Consider the following 21,755-nt stretch of genomic DNA (forward strand, 5'->3'; position numbering starts at 1 on the left):
GTCCACCTGAGGTTTTTGATGTGCCTGGGCTCTGATCTTTCAGACTTTTACAACTTTTTTTACAACTCATTATACAGTGCAGTTCTTCAGGTACGTTTACTGTAGCTTGATGGTCCTGCAGTTAAAAATCTGAGGCCAAGAACCTGTGCAATGAGGAAGACCCAGTTAATGGGTATCTGTTTAAATTGCTTGCTCACTATCTAGTAGAAATGTCTTGCATTTAAATCACCTACTTTATGTACTGGCATGAAGAGAATCCAGTTCTTCAGAGGGCTGCTTAGTTACAACATCCATGGCAATAACACAACACTCTCTTTGTTGTCTAGTGAGCTTAAATTTTGATCTGAATGAGGCAAAAATCTTGAGGGAAAAAATGTTATCAATTAGATAACTTGTCTTACAGGGATTGCTCAAGGGAAAAAAATCAGGGCTTGATGGTATTTTAGTTGGTTTTTATTTTTTTCATATTTAATTTGCTTGAATAAAAAGATTTAAATTGATATCCTCTTCCCCCAATTCCCTTCTGTGCAGCATAGAGACCTTCAGTGTCAAGAGTAGGGACAGATCCATAATTTCATGAAACAGTAGAATGGTCCAGCTATTAGTTAAGGAGAAAAAAAGCAGCTTCTCATCAGGAGAGCATTATAACATACTGAATAAATGATCATTGTAAAGACCTTTTAAAATGCCAATTACTAACCGAACTTATCTTGAACATTAAGATCTCATGGCAGTTTCTGAAGTTCAGAGAAGTTCCAGGTTTCTGTCTTGGATGTGACTATCCATTGCACAGAGCTGTTGTCCACCACAGCATATGGGTCAGATACTGGGTTGCTTCATCAGTGGTTGCCTATTTAGAGCTAAGGTCTCACAAAAATAAATCATAGTCAATGTTTTGGAATATAATATATGAAAAGTTCAAGAGGACAACTGTAAGTTGCTCTGATTGGAAATATGTTTATTTTAAACAGGAAAGAGGCAAATGAAAATATGGCTGCTGGGACACCTCTTCTTGGTCTTAGAAATTACTGTAAAGATATTGATGTTGATCCAACAAACAATCAATTTAATTTCACTGAATTATCTGGTTTTGGAAGCAATAACTTTGCTCTGGACTCCGCTGCATCTGGAAAACTTGTGGTCAGTTGTTTGTGGCTTTTTATGTTGTCTCATTTCAGAAGTCAACTTATTAAATATTGTAAGTTCTTTGAATTCATTGTCTATAAAAAATAATTAGTGTAATTCATGTCACATGATGCAGCAAATGACTGTTTTGACTGGATGTGAAGTACATACCCTTTGATAGAATGCTTTCTATGAATTCTACAGAATTTGGTGAATAGAAAAATTTTCTCCAGTTTTAAGTAAATGTGCTAGGTATGACTGAAAAAAGGATTGCTTTTTTATGGAGTGTAAAGCACCAATGTTGATACGGGTAAACAAAGAAATTTGATGCCATTTCATGCCTGTTTATTCATGACAGACTGTGGAAGATTCTTGCTATTCAGCTTGAAGAACTGAAATACTTGAGAAATCCCACACTCACTTATTACTTTCCAGCTTCCTTGGTCAGAATTGTAAAACCATTTTGAGTGATAAATTTTCAGTATGGTGGGATTTGCACTTCTTTTATTTTGAGTGACAAAATACAGATTCCTTATGCTGATAGCTGTTGGAGTATTTGCATTGGCCAAAACCCTCACCAGTTGCTGGACACAGGCAATGGTGGTGGTTTCATTGGTTTAAAAAGGACCATGAAAAAAATACAGAAAAAGGGAAAGAACAAAAATAAGGCATTCTGTCTAACAGGACTGCTACAGGAGCAGTAAAACAACTTTGCATGGATTACTTTAATTTTTGATATATTTATGTCAATATGCATCACCTTTAGCTGCTTCATCTGCCAATATAAGAAGCATTTTCATAGCTGAAGAGGATAAGATTATTGTCAGTCCTTTGATCACCATCTGTGTATAATGTAACAGGCTACCCAAAGTGTCCTGTCCTTACAGGAATTTCCCTGTACATGATTAATTGTACTTCAGTCCTATTGCCCCAGAGTTTGAGGGTCCCACAGAAAGACAGAGAGTTCAGGCAATTAGGATTTAAATCTGCACGAGCCACCATTTAGTGACAACTTGCTTCCTAGATAAACACTTGTGACTGAACCTGATACCTTTAATACATGTCTGCAGGCATGAGCTCAAGGAGTAACTATTCCTATTTAGCAAGAGTAGATTCTTGTTAAGACAGCAAAGGGCACAGCAAATTGCCCGTTCATTATATTCTCTTTGAATTAACCAGGTAAAAGGCCAAGACCTTATGATCCAAATGATAAAACTTCCTGCACTTAAGGGGAAGATATTTTGTTGGCAGACAGAAAGAGGTTTGAATTGCCAAGAGACACCACTGCACAATCACGTAGATAAAGCCTGGAATTAAATCCTGTAATTGATTAATAGCCTATGTTACTGCTGCTAGGCAATTCTGTATATCCAAGGGGGAGACCACACTTACAGAACACTGAAAAAATTAAGTGCCTTGATGTATATTGTGACTTTATGTAAGGAAATATAAATATAATTGTGTTTCTTTTTAATCTAGATGACTAGAACTATTGATTTAGAAAACACAACTAATCTAGGAGTTGAAGTCTATCCTTTGACTGTCAGGGTACAGGATATTGCCCGTCCTGACTACTCAGGCAAGTATCCCTTTTATATTTCTTTTGTTATTTTCCTGTGCTGTAACAGCATGGAGAGAAGAATACCATATGTATTTTGAATATATGCATGAGAAAAATTTGCAGCCATACTTAACTATGATTTAATCTTCTGTTATATTTCCAGATATCATCTACATTTACATCAGAATAAAGCCAGTGAATGAATTCTTTCCAGTTTTCAACAACTTATCGTATGAATTTAATGTTCCAGAAACTACTAAAGGTACAGTAAGTAACACGACAAAATAGAAATAATGTTGTCGTGTTGATAAGTACCTTTGACTCCAAGGTCCTTTGACTTTGATTTTCAGATATTGAATTATGAGAATGGCTCAAAGTTACAGTTCAGCTGGGGTTTCACTGTACAACCTCTTGCTAACTTTAAATAGACAAAACTGGCAACAATTCCAATTGTACAGATGGAAGCTGAGACACAGACAGATTCAGCAGTTGCCCAAGAGATCTGTGACAGAGCCAGAAACTGAACTCAGATGTCTTGTTTCAGACTGTCTTTCTATTCTTGATAAAATAGCTTTTTGGAGGCACTGTGATGGTGCATAGAGACTGACACAGTTGCGTGAGGACTTCCTTGGCCCAGACATGGTGCAAGATGGACACCTCACTGTCATCTTAGACCCAAATTGTCTCAGGTGCAGAGTACAATGGAGATGGGGGCAGGTAGGAATGCTTGAGAAGAGGGGTTTCATTCAGCCAGATGGCAACCAAAACAGCTCCTTATGGCTGGAGCCAAGGTCCTTCCCATTCCTGCAACAGCTCTGGACCAGCAGCTGGGAACATGGCCTTACAACAGAACTTGCTGAAACTTTCTATATACTTGATTCCCAGCTCAGCACCCTCATGTCCCCTGGTGAATCTTGCATCTCATGAGTTTGCAAAACAGTGCCACATGTCTGTAAACCTCTCTGTGTCTGCTAGAGAAGTTTGCTAGGTACCAAGATTATAAAGAGAAATGATTGATGACCAAGATTATAAAGAGAAAGGCAGCTCAAACTGCCTTTTACTTTGAGCTGAGTTGATATTAACAGGGTGCTTGCTATTGCTGTACCTAAAAGGAGATAGCAATTTGCAGTAGGGCTGGAGTTCAGAGGGTCAGGAAAGAAAAAGCCCTGCCAACACTTCATTTACATTTTCCTTTCTCTCTTTCTTTAACATGCATGTGGGCTACTTATCTCTTATATCCCTGGGTCATGTGGATGCATTTAGCATTGAATCAATGTGTACAGAGAGGGCTGTGCACAGTTCCATCTCCACTCTCACAAATGTACAGCACAAATATAATTCAAACTGCTTTTCAAACACCTTGAAAGGAATAGTAACAATTGTTTCTCAAGGCAGACAAAGAGCCCTTTTCCTCCAGCCAAGACAGTACTTGAGCTGCCCCAAGGCAGGAGTTCGTGCATGTTAGTGCTTGGCCAGGGTGGCCCTCACTGCCTGAGCACTTCTGTTGTGGTTCTCAACAGGCTCCTTGTGTTTATTTCTTGCAGGCAAGCACATACACAAATGAGCCATAGCCCAGCATGGTGAACTAGGTGAAAATTTTGGGGTGAAAAACTTGAAAAGAAATCTTAAGTTCAGTTTCATCAAGATTTGGTTGGAACAAATACTCTGTATTTTCTCAAAATACTAATGAAATATGAATTTTCTGTCTCAGTTGGATCCAGTATTGGAAGAGTAAATGCCAGAGACAAGGACTGGCCGCCCAGTGTCATCACTTATTCCATTGTTGGTGGAGGAGGCACTAGAGATTACCCAAATATCTTCTGGATCAGCCAAACCAAAGGAGATGTTAAGATTTTAGCTAGATTAGACTATGAAACATCTCGAAAACACATTCTCACAGTACAGGCCTCAGACCAGGAGAAGACTGCAACAGCATCTGTGAGTAAATCCACTCTACTTCTCCCCCTTTATCTACATTTTTCTTGCTCCTTACAAGAACAGTAAGACAATGGACAAAGCACTTTAGCTTGTAAAAGGCAAGTCCACCTGCACAGAGCTTTATTAATAAGATGAAAGAGATAGTGTTCACTTGGTCTTGGTTTAATTCTTACAAAAAAGATTAAAGGATTTTATATATTTTGAACTCCTTTTTGTTTATCCATTGTGGTTTTTTTTTCCTTCCTCTAGCTATGCAGTGAAATTGTTTCCTGTATGCTAGAAGATTTAAGACATTTTCTATGGCTACATAAGTATCAAAAAATAGGAAAAGGACAGGGTCTTGAAGACAGATAACACAACCTGATTTTAGGCATACTTCCTGTGAAGTCCTTTTTGGACCTTGTATAGTGCCCCTTGGCCCTCAAACATATTTTTGATTTTTGTATGTGGGTTTTTTTTAACTGCAAAGTGCCCAAAGTAATGCAAGAATCATGTTGCAGCCCATCAGAGTTGTGTTTTCATGGGGTGGGACAGAGCAGGTGTGCTGAATAACTTGGGCGTGGGATGAGGGCTTGGGCAGCCCCTTGGGATGTCAGAAGGCCCACCCAGTAGAGCTGTGTCCACATGGCCTACTGCGGATGGACCTCTACACGTCCTTTCCCCTGATTGTGATCTAGTTTTGTCTCCAGTAGTGCTATTGTCAGGAGCAAAGAACATGCTAGAGAATATTAAACAGTAGGGTTATGTTCAAGTTTGCTGCCCAGATCTATTTTATTCAGAAGAAAAAGCATGGATGGTATATCCACAAAGGTATTTTATAAGTCACTTCTTTCAAAGAATCCCATTGTCCTTCACATGGAGAGTTCTTTTTCTCCTTTTCACATATTCTTTCTCATGACTGCCTTACATTTGATTTTTTGCATGTCTGTTGGGAAAGGGTGGGGATACAGGTGCTAGGCCTGCTTTTTTATTCCAGCCAGGCACCAACCCTAGAGATACTAAGTGGGAGGCACTTAATCTCTTTATGACCTATAATATTTCAAGCTGATGATTAAGGAAAAATTAGAATCAGGAGCTTCTAATGATGACAAGTTTATCTGTTGCTTGTTAAAGACCAACAGACATTAGAGGAAAGAGCTTTGAGAAGGGTAACCTTTTTCTCTCAGCAAGCTAATCCCATCTGACATTAAGCACATCTGGCACTACCCAGGGTGCTGCCAGCCATGCAGAAGGCCATTACCAGCATTGCTCTCTCACTGGGAACAGTCTATAAGAAGCCTTCCTTCCTTCTGTGGTTCATGCTCTGAATTATTATTACATATGCTAAGAAGCCTAACGAATGAGTGTGAAGCAATTTGAGAGGTTTAGAAGAAAGTTTAATGAATATGTGGTACTATTATTATTTCTCACTCTTACTATGACACAATTCAGGTCATTCTAATAGTTAGATGTATCAGATCAAAGCCCCCACAGTTTTGGAAGATGGTTCAGGTTAAGGAACCTTCTTCCTAGGAGAGTCCTGATAACAAGAAAAATTGAAAGTTAAAAGACCACAGATAGTTTCTGGTAGAAACTAGACAGGAAGGGACATTCATTTTTCTTTAACTGCAAAATGGGCAAAGCCAAACAGTTTCTGAAGTTAATAACATCCTGCTCATTACAGTGGAGGAGCTACAGCTTGCTATTGCTCTTTTCTTCCAGGTAACTGTCAATATTTTAGAAGTAAACGATGAAGAACCTGTTTGTTCACCCAACTTCTATTCATTTCAAATCCCAGTCAGTTTAGCTGTTGGCACCAATATTAATGGCTTCAGGATAGAATGCCAAGATCGAGATTCTGATCCCAGGTCTTTCCGTTACTTCATTAATGAAGGTACTGTGCCATGGTGTGTGAACTGGGAAAAGTTCAAAACTTAGTGAATGCTGAAAGTTCCCTTTGTTTTGTAAATAAAAATCTAGCCCAGTTTATGTGCTACTTCTCATGGTGAGCTAGTTGTGACCCACAAGTTCTGTGTATCATTACCTTGCTGCTTACCAAAAAAGATGGCTCTCCAAAAGTTGCCTATTGGTGCTACTACCTAGAATCATTCCCTTGCAAGACTGAATTGCTTATCACCTTAATAATTGGCAATTAATTACATAATAGACAAGGACTTCAGAAGAATGAGCTGGAATGATATGCAGCATCAATTTTCCCTTCCAATTACAACTGAGTAAATCTTGAGAAATAATAGTGAGTTCTGTCACCTTTAGATGCTGGTACACAGTTCTAAACAACAAAGCCAACTTACATGTCCAACCCATTTTAAAAACATGAATTTGAATCTAATAATCAATTGGAGAACTGCAATGGTAGGGAGTGATGCTCAACTTCGCAAAAAAGGGACTGCACTCTCTTGGGCCAGTTTATGTTTTTTTGCTGAGGTGACTGCTGAGAAGGAAAGAGCAGATTGTCCAAGTACCAGTAAAAAGCTGTGAACATAAAAAGGGAGAACCTCTGTCCTGTTACAGCCCCTTTACACCACAGAGGAGATCTGCAGCAATAGGATTTAAAGACAAGCCCAAAGAAAGGCCATGCTCTGGCTGTACAGATGTGAACTGTGCCATGCAGTTGGCCTTTGAGCCACAGAGTGGCTGATTGCCCATGTTGTGTTGTACGATAGACAAGGCTTTCAAGGACACTTCAAGTCTGCAGCTCTATGGGTTAACAGGAGCAAAACCAAACTACTTTTGCTGGGTTTTAATGGCTCTGATCTCTTGCATCTGTAGTCTGTCCTGAGCCTAAGAGCTGTGGCTTGTGTACCTGCAGCCCAGATTGCCAGCAGAGCTTCAGCTTTAAAGACAGAAAATGAGGGCTGGGGAGTCAGCATCACTGAACTCCCCTCTCTGCCCTCACAGTGCAGAGAGAGTCTTGGAGACATTTGATGTCCCTTGAGTCATTAGCTCCCTTCTAGCACATCTGTTCAAAGGCGTCTGCCTTTAGGAAGAAGCTGTAGAGAGAGGCTAGAATGGCCTCTGGAGATGCTGGTGGTACCCATGTGGCCTGGGTACCACTCTGGAGCCAGTCCAGGGACACACCAATAGTAAAATGAGCCCTGCAATATGTGGGGTCCTTACCCTGGATGGATGCTGCTGCTTCTGGGTGCTCTCCAGGCTGGCAATACAGGTCATTTGGGTGACTTCTTGTGTGCTCTATGGCTCTGAAGTTCTTCCACAGCCTCCTTTCAACTGTGTCCCTGTGAGCACAGTCTTATTCCATATTTTAATGCTTTTGTCACTGTATTGCTTTACCTGATTTTATATACTGGGAAGACTGAAGAGCCATTCTTACAAATAGTATTTCACCACACAGGTGTGCAGCAATCAGCAATCCTAAAAAGCTGTAAACAGAACCTAGTCTTTTTTGCATGTTACACACCTTTACTTTAATATGAGTTTGTTTTTCTCTTTGATTCCTTTTTTTTTTTTTTTGTTTTGTGTTGCTGCTGCTGCCTGCAGGCAATGTGAACAACCATTTTACCTTTTCACCAAGTGCTGGCTCCAACACATCTCAACTGATTCTTGCATCAGGATTTGACTATGAGAGTGGGCTTGATACTAACTGGATTTACAGACTGAGTGTCTATATAACAGATGACAATTTGCTATCTGCCAGGGACAGAACTACACACATAACTAAAACTGGAACGGTGTCTTTAAGAATCAGAGTTATTCCAAACCCAACTACTGTCATTACCACAACGGTGAGTTCACTGAAATTTATGTCCACTCCTGTGGTTCTTTCATGGGCTGCTCTCCATGGAAGTGGAGAAAACAGAGTAGATGTATGCAAAAGGAAAACAAAAACCTATGGTGGATCCAGATCTGGGAAGTGCTGAGCCCTCTGGTCTTACATTGAAAAGAAATGTGATTGATGTTCTCAGTGTCATGACCAATTGGTCCCAGGTACAAAGTTATAACATATATTTTGTATTTCAGTTGCTAAAACAAAAAGGGCAAGTAGCCAAAAGACCAGGCATGCAGCCATTACCATGTAACTGGAAAGTTTAAGATTTTGGAAGCTTTATAAATGCTGAAAGAGCAGTTTAGATCCTTAAAGTTACTTCATGCATTTTGCACTATCTCTTTTTTTATTGATAGCTATTCACTCTGCCAGATGCCTTGCACTGGAATGTGCTTCTTCAGTGGGGGGCTACCAAATCTGTGGCTACCAAAGTTGAAATAGGCAACAACAAAACAAATCCTCATCACTTGGGAGGGGCTTTTTCTGTCCCTGAGATCACTCTGATGTGTTTGAGCTGCCTGCCAGGAACTGAAGTAGTTTTGCACAAACTCATCACGTTGCTGAAGATTCAGCAGGTTTCATACAAAGCCAGACGGGAGGGATGGGTCTTTCCTGATCTCCGGGCCCACACAGTGGTCCATAGATGAGCTGGAAAAGCCCACACAGCTTTTGGCAGCTGTGGTGGGATCTGGCCTTGCACAGCCTGTGGAGCTGTGGGACTGTGTCATAGTCTACTTCTCCACATGAGCCATCCCAGGCAAGCTTTGGTTCACCAGGTTCATTTTAGAGCTGATTTCCATCAGGTCGATGCATGATGTGAGAACTTGCTTCCATCCTGCCTGCAGAAGCAGCACAGCTCTGTCCTCACCCTTGTGCCAGTCACTGCCTTCATCCTGTGCTGCACCATCTCTCTGTCATAAGGACTACATCCATTTTATGACTGCCTGCAGATGTGATTACACTTTTCTCCCTTGCATGCAGTAACAAAAAGATGAGGATGCTGGTGAAGGGGTAAAAGAGCTCTTCACTATCATGTGGTCCTGTGAGGGACTACTGGTAACTGAGTCAAAACCAGGGGATTCTGCAAGCAGCACATGCAGATCTGGACATGTTGCTATGAAAATGCTTAAATCCAAACCTGCAGACTAATTAATAACCCTGTTGTTTAATGCTCTGTTGGGAAGGAATAAATGATTTTCTTACAGCCTTCTCCTCCCCCTACTTGATGCAGAAATGACAAGTAAAGCTGAATAACAAAACTTATTCTGTATTTCTTTCCTGTGCTTTACCACAAATAAAAATGTAGTCTAGACCACATACCGCAGCGTTTAATCTGCCTCCCCAGAGACATCAGCCTTCCACTTTCAGTCTGTTTTCCAGAAGAGCACGTCCATTATGGCAACTTCTCCCATCCTTACTTGTTACATGTGTCCAAGTAGTACCAGTGCAGCAACTTGGTGAATCTGATTCTGGAAGGCTGGTAGTGTAGAAAAGAAAATCTATTACAAGTAGTCACTTGTGACTTCAGTCCCAGTAAGGATGGTGGTGATATTATCTGAGAATTTCTCTAAGGATTGGATATACCTTTTTTTTTCAAGGCTAAGTAAGTAATTTTATAGGCGTCATTTAACAGAAAAAAAAATACACCCTACTAAATTTCATATGGAATGTGATTTAAAATGTCTGACTGCAAATTAATAGAAACTTCAGTAAAAGATGGAAACTAACAGTCCCACAGTAGGTGATGATCTAGGAAGAACAAATGAATAAACTCTTACAGAAGTTTAGTTTCATGATGGGATCTTAATGAATGAGTTGCTAGCACCAAGTGATGTCCCAGCTGAGAGTTGCATCTCCTGGCACTCAGAAAGATGTGGGAGATTGCAGCTGCTGAGGAAGTGTGTTTTTCTTCTGGAATAAGTGGCAGGGAGAAAAAAAGGAGTGTCATTTCTTTTTACACAATAACCCAATTCCTCAGGGTTCAACTCCTCTTACAAAAGGGGCCAAATGATCACTGCAGTGAAGATGACCTACTTCCAGTTTTGCCTTAGGTAACAAGAAACCATTATCTCAGTAATGGCAGTATTCCCTGAACTTGCTCACCCTGTAGCAGAGTGCTCGCAGCTTTTCAGGCAACCTGGGGCTTGTAAATCCCACCACAGCATACTTGTTTTAATATAACACATTGAAACATGATCTGGAACCTCCTCTTTGCATTGTGGGTGGGGTCCATTTCACCTGTCTTTGGTTGTCTCAGGATCTCAGTAGTCCATCTCAGCCTCCTGAGCTGCCTCAGCAGGCAGCAGGCAGGCGTGTGGGATGCATCACTGCCTCCAGCAGGCACTATCTTCTTCTGCTCATCAACTGTGGAGCCCTGGGAAAAGCTGGGGCCAGGTGTTTCAGTACAGAAGGTCAGCCAGATGAAAGGTGTCATTGATGTCAGTAACCTTGCAAGTATGCAGCCTTGAGAAACTCTTCCTCTCTTGTTTTAAAAGCCTGGCTTCACTGTTGTGACGAGAAGGGAAAACCTCTACTCTGAGTCGGCGTGGTACGTGCCGTTTGTCATCACCCTCGGCAGTTTGCTGCTCCTCGGACTGCTTGGGTACCTGGGGTTCCTGCTGGTGACCTGGGTCCGCACACACTGCCCTCCAGCAGCCAAAGCAGACAGCAGGAATCTGTGAGTTCTCCCAAATGTCATGCTGGGAAAGTACCCAGCAGCACCTGGCAACAACGGAGATAACTCAGACCTTTCAGCACTAATGAAACCCATGCTTTTGCCCTTCTCTCTCATAAGTGCTATTACTGGCTACAGTGATGTTTGGTGTTAATTATATGAAACCAAGTAAAAATGACCACGGGATTTTGTTTTGTGGCTTTACTAATAGTCTAACAAGTTTATTGCTGAGGGCAGCGATGGAATTAATGATTACAACCTCTAAAGGCAGCTACCTTCATGACACAAAGTCAGAGTCTGTGCCTGGCTGTGCTGACCAAAAATACAAACATTTTTGGTTTGTGTTTGGCTCCCACTCCGAGGGTGCTCCCAGCTAGGTAATTACTAGAAGCATGTTCCTCTCTCTTTGGAAAGTGTCCTTTCCAAACCTTGGTGCTCATGCCAAATTCTTTGTTCGGCAAAACTCCTGCAGATTTCCTGGAGTTTTGCCCAAGCCTGTTGCAAGGCTCTGGCCCATAAAGCTTCATGGTATCTCTAAGTGCTTGTGCTTGGCAAAAGTCATGGAACCACCTGGGTCTGGGTCTGTCTCTGGTTCATTGTGGGAAGCAGCAGCGATTGCCGCTGACTCCCTTCTCAGTGGGCTGGAGCCAGAGGGCTCTAAATTGACGTTTTACTTCACAGAACAAAGATAAACAGCTCTTTAAATGGACTGGGATTAAAAAATAAAAGGACTTCTATAAGTATTCTGAGGATTCAGACTTAAATTTAGAAATTATAGTAAATATAAAGAAGTAATATATGACTATGATTATAACTGAAATTGTGTTTGCAAGGAGTTTAGCAACTTGTGATAAAAATGATGAATTACTCTAGCAGCATATATCTTGGCTATTGTTATTATTTATTTATAGGGCAAGTGGCTCATCGAGAGCTAGGCTCTCCCATTAGAAAGCAATTTCTATATTTTAAAAAACATTTATATCCTTTAAACTATTTTAAGAGGCATTGTCTGAACACATCAGATCAAAACAATTGACCTTCCTCCAAGGACGGAAGAAGGTGACAATATTTAAAAATATATTTTTCTAGATAATATAAATCCATCATGCTATTATCAATATGACTTAGTTTTCTTTTTATATCATCCCTTCTTGGAAAGGTGTTTGAGCAATGCTCAGGGATGTTTTGCTGTTTGGGTGCAGCTTTACATGATGCAGGGCTTCAGAGAAAGGAAAATCAGAAACCAAACAAATCAGGCAAATCCCAGAACCCAAGGGAACACATTTGTCTTGCTAACACAAACTCTAGTGTTTTTTATGTAGGCAAAAGTATGATATTTGTTAATTACACTCTTAATATTTCTTTCATTACAGGATAAAAGTTCCAGGTATGTACCTCTTTTCTATATTTCAATACTTTTCAACAACACCTTGTTTACAATGCAGGATAAAGTTTATAGACATTTTTCTAGACAAACAAATTTGACCCAGTACAAGAGTACTAAGTAATGCTGACTGATTATGGAAGATCTGCCTGAATGATTTCATGGTGGTTTGGGTCTTCAGATCTATTACTTGGCAATAGTACCAACTACTATGGTACAAATACTTGGTAAAAACCAAGTCCACTGTAGCCTGGAATTCTGGCATGGGTGCTAGAGAATTACTGTATTTTTCACATGCAATTCACAGAATCACAGTATGTTAGGTGTTGGAAGGGACCTCTGGAGATGATCAAGTCCAAACTCCCTGCCAAAGCAGGGTCACCTAGGGCAGGTCACACAGAAACACATCCAAATGGGTCTTGAAAATGTCTAGAGAGGAGACTCCACAATGCTCTGGGCAGCCTGTTCCAGTGCTCCATCATCCTTACAGTAAAAAAGGTTTTCTCGTGTTGAGGTGGAACTTCCTATGTTCCAGTGCCCTATCACAGGGCACCACTAAAAAGAGATTGGCCCCTTCTTCTTATTATCCACCCTTCAGATATATATAAACATTAATAAGACCCCTTCTCAGTCTTCAGAATGAACAGCTCCACATCTCTCAGCCTTTCCTCTTAAGACAGATGTTACAGTCCCCTGATCATCCTTGTAGCCCTCTGTTGGTCTCTGTCTAGTATATCCCTGTCCCTCTTGAGGTGGGGAGCCCAGAACTGGACACAATATTCCAGATGTGGCCCCAGCAGGGCAGAGTAGAGGGGGGAGGACAACCTCCCTCGACCTGCTGGGCACACTCTTCTTAGTGCACCCAGGATACACCTGGCTCTATTGTTTCACCAGCTCTCAGTCCATCTCACTGTCCTCTCTTCTAAACACACTCCCTGAACTTGCCCACGAGGGTGTTATGGGAGACTGTGTCCAAAGCCTTGCTAAAATCAATAATGTCCACTGCTCTCCTTGCATCTACCCATTCAGTCACACCACCATACAGGCTATCAGATTAGTCAAACATGATTTCCCTTTGGTGAATCCATGCTGGCTCATCCTGATAACCTTCTTCCATGTGCTTACAGATGATCTCCAGAATGAGTTGTTCTATCACTGTTCCAGGAATGGAAATAATCTGGATCTGTAATACCCTAGATTTTCTTGCCTTTTTTTGAGACTGGAGTGAGTCTAGCTTTCCTCCAATCTTCAAACAGCTCTCCTGTTTTCCATGATCTTTTGAAAATGATGGAGAGTGGTAGACCAACAACATCAGCCAGGTCGTTCAGCACACATGGATGCATTCCATCAAGGCCCATCAACTTGTGTACACTCATTTTACACAAATGATGTCTGGCCCAGTTCCCATTGGCCAGCGGAGAGTCTTCCTTCCTCAAGGATTTCTCCCTTCCAGGGTCTGTGATTCCCAAGGGTTGGTCTTCTCAGTAAAGACTGAAGCAAAGAAGGCATTCAGTAATTCTGCCTTCTCTGCATCCTCCATTACCAGGACTCCCACCTCATTCAGAAGTGGCCTCACATTAGCCCCATTCTTCCTTTTATCACTGGTGAAGGAGACCTTCTTGCTCGCTTTTAAGTCCTTTGCTAGATTTAATTCTAAGAGGGTTTTGACCTTCCTTGTTGGTATTTTTTTCTCAATGGAATGCACCTGTCTTGAGCTTGGAGGAAGTGGTGTTTGAATATTAACCAGCTCTCTTGGGTCCTCCTACCTCCTAGAGTCTCATCCCATGGGATTCCTCCAAGTAGGTCTTTGAAGAGGACAAGTTTAGCCCTCTTGAAGAGCAGGATTATTATCCTACTTATTGCCCTGCTTCTTCCTTGTGTGATACTAAACTCTACCATGATGTGATCACTGCCACCAAGGCTGCCCCAACTTCACTTCCCAAACCAGACCTTCTTTCTTTATTAATACAAGGGCCAACAGGGCATCTCTCCTCGTTGGCTTTTCCACCACCTGCACTGGGGAGTTATTGTCAATACCCTGCAAGAGCCTTGTGGACTGAGTATGCCTAGCTGTGTCACCTTGCCAACAAATATCAGGGTTTCATATGCTATTCATATTCATATGCTATCTGTGAAAAAACAATCCCATCCCTCTTCATCATCCTTTAGAGTCTTCTCCTCTCTAATTCCCTATGCTCCAATCCCTTTATTTGTCCCCTTGACACCATTACTTCATGTATCTGAAGATATATTTTAAAGTACTGGTGTTTTAAAGGGGTTTGTATACCCTAGCAGGGCTATAAGTTATACATTAAAAAGTAGCTGTTTTTTAAACAGTCTTGTTCCTTTTAGTCTTAGCTTTCTGTTAGCAAGCATGGCTCATATGGGCTCAGTCAGACCTTGCTTTTACAACTCACGATCCTCAGTCAGCATCTCCCAGCTTGAAAAAAACACCACTGAAAAAAACCCAACAAAATTAGTTGTTCTCCTGGTTGCTCAATTTGAGACAGTTTAGTAGTGGCTGGTTGCCAAAAAACAAAAAAATCCCCAAAACAACAACAACCAAAAAAACCCCCAAAGCAAAACAAACCAAAAAGGGTACTTGGTGCTTTCAAAAAACTGGTTTGCAAATGTTGGGCAGCAAAGGCCAGACAGAACAGGTTTTTCATCTGTGCTCAGGTTCAGACCCATCTGCAATAGCTTACAGTGGTTCATGCCTGGCCACAAAGCCCTTTGGTGGCCAGGCATACAGTTCTCCAAAGGAAGTCCATTAAACAAATGAGCAAGGAGTGAGTGAGAAGAAATCATAGCAACTAGCTGGGTATCATCCACAAATCCGTGCTGTCAAGATGCCTGTGGCACTGTGGCTGTATTTATTTGCACGTGGGATGAGTTATTAGTTGGTAAATTCACACAAAACAAACTGTTCTTCAATCTGAATTTTACTCAGTTGGGTCTGCAGCACATCCCTGTTTTGTGTCCAGGAGTATATTTGAGTGCACATGCTTTGCAACTACAAACACTCATGGAAAGCAAAAATTCTGCATCTGCAGCTCAGATATTCCCAAAGGTGAATTTCTATATCTGTTCATATTATTTAGAAAGGGAAATTTTCTACAGTAACCATTCTTATTTATCAATTACTGAAGAAATAAAATTTTTTTGAAGGCTAAATTTTTGGTTATGTCATTGGAAACTGTGAACTTTTACTCCAAAATTTAATGAAGGACTTTGCTTTTCAAATAGTATGAAGAATCAGCTTTTGAGACCAACTAAGGGTCATTTGAGATGTCTTAGAAGCTGAGTACCAAGAACATCTATTTGTTTGAGGAAATGTTGGCTTGAGTTTCGATAGTCATTGTCAAAAAAAAATGCTTTTTTACAATGTTTTTTTTCCCTTTCTGTAGGAAAGAAGAAACCAAAGAAAGAAGTAGTTTTGGTAAGCATTGCTGGCCTCAAAACAAAACTCATTTCTACCCAGCCCGATCATGCAATATGAGCATAGAACCCTTTCTATGAAATATGTCTGTTTTCTGAAGAGAATATAAAAATGATAGATGAAGACAAAAGTATTGCTCACAAATACAAAACACTCCAGAGCCCCAGCTGGCCTCTGCATTTGGAAGCACCACTGGGTGTGCAGGAAGCTCACAGGCGCTGTGGCTCCTTTGCTTCCCAGTGCAGAATTCTCCATCCTCTTTGGCAGCTCTGGATGTGGGATCCAGACAAGCTGTCCCAAAGCAGTGACAAGGAGACTCACTGCAGCCACAGAGGCAGGATCACAAGTGCCCCAGCTTCACTGGGACACACTGGACTCTGTGTTGTGCTGCTGAGCCTGACCTCTGCAGCTACTCCTGACCTGAATGCAACCAGAGGGTACACAATTATACCCAAGCTGTAAAGAGTTTGGTCTTGGTACACTGTTAGCAGCAAAACACAGTAGTTTTTTCCACTGTTGTAGCGGGAGGAGCCATTCTTGCTCCTTTAGACATCTGTATGTTGCCTGCATTCTCCACCAAACTGAAGCGGGAGGAGCCATTCTTGCTCCTGAAGCTCGACGAGCTGCTGGTCTCTTCCAGGACTCCAGCCACCACACAGCACTTCCAGGGTAGAAGTGTAGCGGGAAGAGCCTTTCTTGCTCCAGAGGCTCGACGAGCTGCTGGCCTCTCCATGCCTCACACCAGAGTGAGCTGAGGTCCCTCTGTGGGTGTGTGTTCCACCTTTATTGGTCCCCTGATCTTGCTCATGCCCAATAGGGGCCTGTCCTAATCAGGTACAGGTGGACTCACACCCACTCACTGGCAATTCGAGGCACCTGGTTTATCTTGTTTCTCTACACACTGTAATAAATGCTTCTTTGCTTCCAGATCTTGGGGCTCCTTCCTTTTTCATAGCCCTAACAAGGTGTAGGGCACATTCATTAGTGTGTTCTCCCTTCCCAAGTTCTTCTCAGAGGGGCTTCCCAAGTCTCCTCTAGATGGAGGTGACTCTCTTGTGGTTATACATGTGGAGGCATTTAGCATGTCAGACCTTCTTAATTCTCCTTTGAACATCTAGTGGCAACACCCTACACCACCAGTGGCTTTTGTTGCCAGTTATGAGTAAACCCAGCTTATAGGAATGCTGTATGAAGGTCCAACTAATCCACCTCCAAGAATATGGATCACTGTTTCTAAGTCACTGCTCCTCCTTAACTAGGTCACAGGACTGAATTCCCATTTTTTCTCTCTTCACAGACAATGACAAAGCTGAACACTGTCTTTGATGGAGAAGCTAGAGACCCAGGTAATGAAAAGCAATTAACTGTGGATATAAATATTTGGCTGGAAAGAAACTGGATTAACTGCTTTAAGTATGTTTCGACATTTGCTTTTCATATTTCAGGTTTGTTGTTTCCAAGGAGAATAGCAGCTATATTTCAGATAGTGAAAATCAAGACAGTGCTCTAGTAACATTTCTAATGGTAGAATATACTTACAGCCCTTGAAAGCACACATCTGATGGCCAGATTATTCACTACTGCTTGCTAAACTTAGATGGTAGGAGCTGGTATAGGAAGGTGGGAGCAAAGGAGAAAATTGCCACAAGCCTCCTGCTCTGGTGCTGTCCTGGCTGTGTAGTTTCACCCTTCCCATGTTTGGGAACTTGCTAGCAGATTAATGTAGCCACAGAGGTACTGATTCATTCTCTTAAACCTCTCCTTGGATGCAGGGTGGGTGGGTCGGTTACTTGCTCCTGCACAAACATCCTCTCTTGCAGGGACATGTTGCTGCTGCTCTCTAAGGCTCGAGCATTGCTTGTTGGGAAGGAAAGGGAAGACCATTTGTTTTTAGATACAGCTGTGGTGGCATCAGTTATCAGGTGTGTCACCAGGCTACAGCTATGTTAACTCTAAGTGTATCTGGTTAACCAGCTGTGAAAAGTGAAATCAAAACAAAAGCTAGGAAAGGCAGAACGATCCAGGAGGTGCAGTGCTTGTCCCCTTCCCCAAGTGACAGCCACTGGGCTCTGCAGCAAGGCTCACTACAGAGTTTTTTTTTTGTTAAAGAGGTTGATTTGCCTTATCTCATCCTTCTGAAACCCTGCCTGAGCCCCACACCACACTGCTTGGCTGGGTGCCCAACCTTGTGTCTAATGGCTGAAGGCCCCAGCAATAAGAGCAGGGGCTGATAAAATGTGTCAGTCAGTCAAAATAGCTCTTTAACATATAGATCTGAACATAGGTCCAAAACAATAGGTCTAAAAATTATCCATAAGAAAGAAGAATTGTTTCAGGGCTTGGATTCCACCAGTGCCTATACCTTGTGTTTCCTATTAGCTGGCTTGGAGCTGTTGGATGCTGTGAGATAATGGGTAACACCAGGCATAAGGATGTCAGTGGAGTCTGGGTGAACAAATGCAGTCCTACTGTGCAATTAAGCCCATCCACAAGGCCAGTTTGGTCCGGGTCCAAGCCCACGTGCTATTTATAAAGAGATGGAGGCATAGGCTCCAAAGTCCCTGTTTTTTTCCCTCTGTAACTGCATTTGTAATATATTAAACATGTATGTTCTCTATGCTGCTGCAAGAGCTGCTTCCCAGTGTTTTGCAGGACAGCTGGTGGCTCCTTCCCTAAGCAAACCTGACCACAGTGGACTTAAAGATATCTGAGCCTACCCAAACTGCCCTCCAGAGCCATAGCACTCATGTCATGCCTAACATAAAGTTATGTCACAGTTTTGTGGTGTTAGCAGAGATTTGTGTGCTCCTCACCCCTCTCCTCTCCCCTCCATGGCTCATCCCAAAGCTTAGAGGATCAAGTGTTGGCAGTTTGGAAATGAGATTTAATAATTCCCAGGACATCATCTGTTGAATATGATTAGGAGGGAAGGTCAGGAGCTGCTTCCTGACATGGGCTGCTTTAACAGGCCTGCCTTGTAAGCAGCCAGAAAAAAATAACACATAAAGAGATCCAGTTTCATCTTTAATAGCTCAAATTGTGTTAATGTGTCAGAAACCATTAACTCTGGTACGAAGTGTAGCTTGGAGTAACACAAACCCACCAATTCTTTTCAGGTCTTAATGGTCTTCTGGTTGTCTCATATTGAAAATGTTTAATTACAAGAAGTACCACTATAGCTCCCATTTCTCTGTCTGTTTAGCGAGAGACAGTGATTTTGACTGTGAGACAATCACACTGGATGCATGGCAATTTTTACACCTATCTTGAGGTAATAAATGATCCAAAGGAGAATATATCTGTTTTCAATGTACAATTAGAAATTATTCATAAAATCTGAAGAGGGCCAAAAGTCTTTTTCACAAGGAAAGGTAGCCAAGTGTGCTAAACAACCCAAATTTAACAATATTTATATGTATGAGGGAAGCATGTCCTTGTACAAAAAGAAAATACGTATTATTTCACTCTATTAATAAATGTGCTCAGCAAGCCTGTAGGAAAGCATGTTGTGCAAACAGGGAAGTAACACATATAGCCACAAGTACTTGGGGATCCAAGATCTCCAAATCTTGGGTCAACCTAGATGATCTGACATTGTCTGAAAGATGTATGTATCATGCTGAGCTCCTAGCAGGTTTTTGTACCTCAGGTAGGCTACTCTACTTATGAAAAAAACAAATCACAGACACATAAAATGGCCTTATTCAGCATGGCCAAAGGCAAAAGTTTTGGGTGAGTTAGTTTTAAGAGCTAAGAACTATGGATGTGTTAATGCCCATGTTAAACCATGGGAGCAGTAACTTGGCTAGAACTAATGGGATAATAAAAAGGTCTTTTTTTTTTTTTTTTTTTTTTTTTTGTGTGTGTGTGTGTGTGTAATGGGAATGTTTTGAGTATTTCTGTTACCTGAAGTGCAGAGCCAGCTTTTGTAATGATAGAATAGCATCTTACCTGAGCAGCCACCATGACCCCCAAATCCCCATCCTTGCTTGCAGAAATGAGACTTTCCCTCTCAGCGTTACTTTCCCAACTCAGCTAATTTTCCAGGTGCTTCACATTTTTCATTTAAATCCCATCCTGAAGAGAACTGTCATGCCCTAATCTGCTAAAGCAGGAATGATTTTAATTGGTTGTCTTCTCTCTCTTGCAAGTTACGGGCAAAATGTACGAATTCAATACACGGTCAGGTGCCCGGAGGTGGAAGAAGAGCAATGAGCCTCTTCAGCCAGCATCAGACCTGCAGGCAACATCCAGTGCCACAGGTGGTAGTGGCGAAGGGACAGACAGATCAGAGGCATCAAGCAAAAAAAAACCTTCAGAGAAGAAAGAGCAGACTAAATAGAAAAAGCAAGCTGCCAAGCCCATGGAAGATTACAAAAGCAGAAAGAGAAGTCTGAGGACAGGATTTTACCCTCATTAGCCTCCCAGGGCAGATACTGACCTCCTCTCCCAAAATGAACACTGAGTTGCCATTAAAGCAGAGTACATAGAACTCCAACTCAGCTCCCAAACTACCCCTGCTCTGAACAGCTGAAGAATCAGATGTGATTTTCTCTCTATATAGCTCAGCTGCAAAACATAAGGTAGCCATTGCTGTGTAAGCTGAATCCAAAGGCAGAAGCTAGACTTACCTTTGGCAGGTGCAGATAAGGGTGGGAGAGAAAGATATGAAAGGGGGAGAAGAGGAAACAAAAGCAGAGTCATGGACAGAAGCATCTGTTTCCCACTGCTCCAAGGTTACAGACGCTGGCAGTTTCCTCCTGGCAGAGCTCTGAACTGACACAGACACATCCTCTGACTACCTTTGGGGCATCATACACCACAGACATGCTTTGTCAACAGTGAATGGGGTCTCCTGACTCTGCTGGGTAGCAAAATGGGTGAAAAGCACATCAGGGTTGAAAAGTTTGTAGGTAAATGCCAAAAATATTGCCTTTTCATTAAGTATTTTACTTCAGCTCTTCTTCGTCCTTCCATTTTGCTGTAGAAAAATGGAAGCACAGCTTGAAAGCAGTTTTGGAGTGCAGAAAAGCTGCAGCTTGTTATGGCATCTCAGGCTGTCATGCCAACACTTTCAGGTGATTGGTTTTTTTCTGCACACTAGAAGCGTTCAGTATCTTCACCTTTAGTATTTCCTCTGGCTTATTTAATGCTTTACAGAATCAAGTGGAACACACTCAAAAGAATAACAATAAATACATGGGGTGAAATAATCTTTCCTGAATGTGGGCATGTGTAATATAAGTGCTAAGTGCTGTCTAAGCACAGACCAAGCAAAACATACAAGATTTCAGAAAATTATTTTAATCTGAATAAAATTAATCAAATTATGACTTAAAAATCCATGTCTTGGCCTCTTTTCTTTCTTGATTACAAAAATAATTTTGGTGGCAAGGGACTGATATCAAAAGATTGGTGGCAAAAGAAAATATTTGGTTTAAGTTGAGCAGGGACAGTCAATGAAGATTTCCTCCAATCTGACACATACATTAGTATTTGTTGTACAATGGAGGACCTGGATGGAGAGGCAAAAGATAATTTCACAGAGGATTTTATGCTTTACAAAAGCATCGATCATGGTGCTGCAGCTCTTTGCTGTTTTCCAAAGGAGTGGCTTGGCTCAGGAACAACTTCCTTTAGAAACACCAAACATCTTCAGCCAAATGCCATTTCATTGCACAATCAGAAACCCAGCGTGTCATGGACAACCACATTGATAGAGATACGAAAGAGTGATTTATAATCTCTGAACATGTTATCAGTTTACTGTATCTGCTGCAGTTGTTATAGTGTTTTTTGACCCTCCAGTACCAACAGAGCTAGCCACACATTCAGAACCCCAGCCCACTG

At 41.6% G+C, this 21,755-nt stretch overlaps 1 protein-coding gene across 1 annotated transcript in view; it reads left to right on the top strand.

The window, feature by feature from the left end:
• Nucleotides 1–21,066, top strand: part of CDHR3 (cadherin related family member 3) — a 37,834-nt gene extending 16,768 nt beyond the window's left edge. The window contains exons 9-19 of the mRNA XM_030468943.1: nucleotides 972–1,140; nucleotides 2,605–2,704; nucleotides 2,850–2,948; nucleotides 4,398–4,624; nucleotides 6,326–6,497; nucleotides 8,123–8,367; nucleotides 10,904–11,085; nucleotides 12,456–12,469; nucleotides 15,874–15,905; nucleotides 17,203–17,251; nucleotides 20,057–21,066. Coding sequence (XP_030324803.1) covers nucleotides 972–1,140; nucleotides 2,605–2,704; nucleotides 2,850–2,948; nucleotides 4,398–4,624; nucleotides 6,326–6,497; nucleotides 8,123–8,367; nucleotides 10,904–11,085; nucleotides 12,456–12,469; nucleotides 15,874–15,905; nucleotides 17,203–17,251; nucleotides 20,057–20,247 — 1,480 coding nt within the window. The 3' untranslated portion in view covers nucleotides 20,248–21,066. The remainder of the gene's footprint in view (nucleotides 1–971; nucleotides 1,141–2,604; nucleotides 2,705–2,849; nucleotides 2,949–4,397; nucleotides 4,625–6,325; nucleotides 6,498–8,122; nucleotides 8,368–10,903; nucleotides 11,086–12,455; nucleotides 12,470–15,873; nucleotides 15,906–17,202; nucleotides 17,252–20,056) is intronic.
• The last annotated feature ends 689 nt before the right edge of the window (nucleotides 21,067–21,755 follow it).

Source organism: Calypte anna, chromosome 1 (assembly GCF_003957555.1).
Source record: "Calypte anna isolate BGI_N300 chromosome 1, bCalAnn1_v1.p, whole genome shotgun sequence".
In the NCBI taxonomy this organism is placed as follows: Eukaryota; Metazoa; Chordata; class Aves; order Apodiformes; family Trochilidae; genus Calypte; species Calypte anna.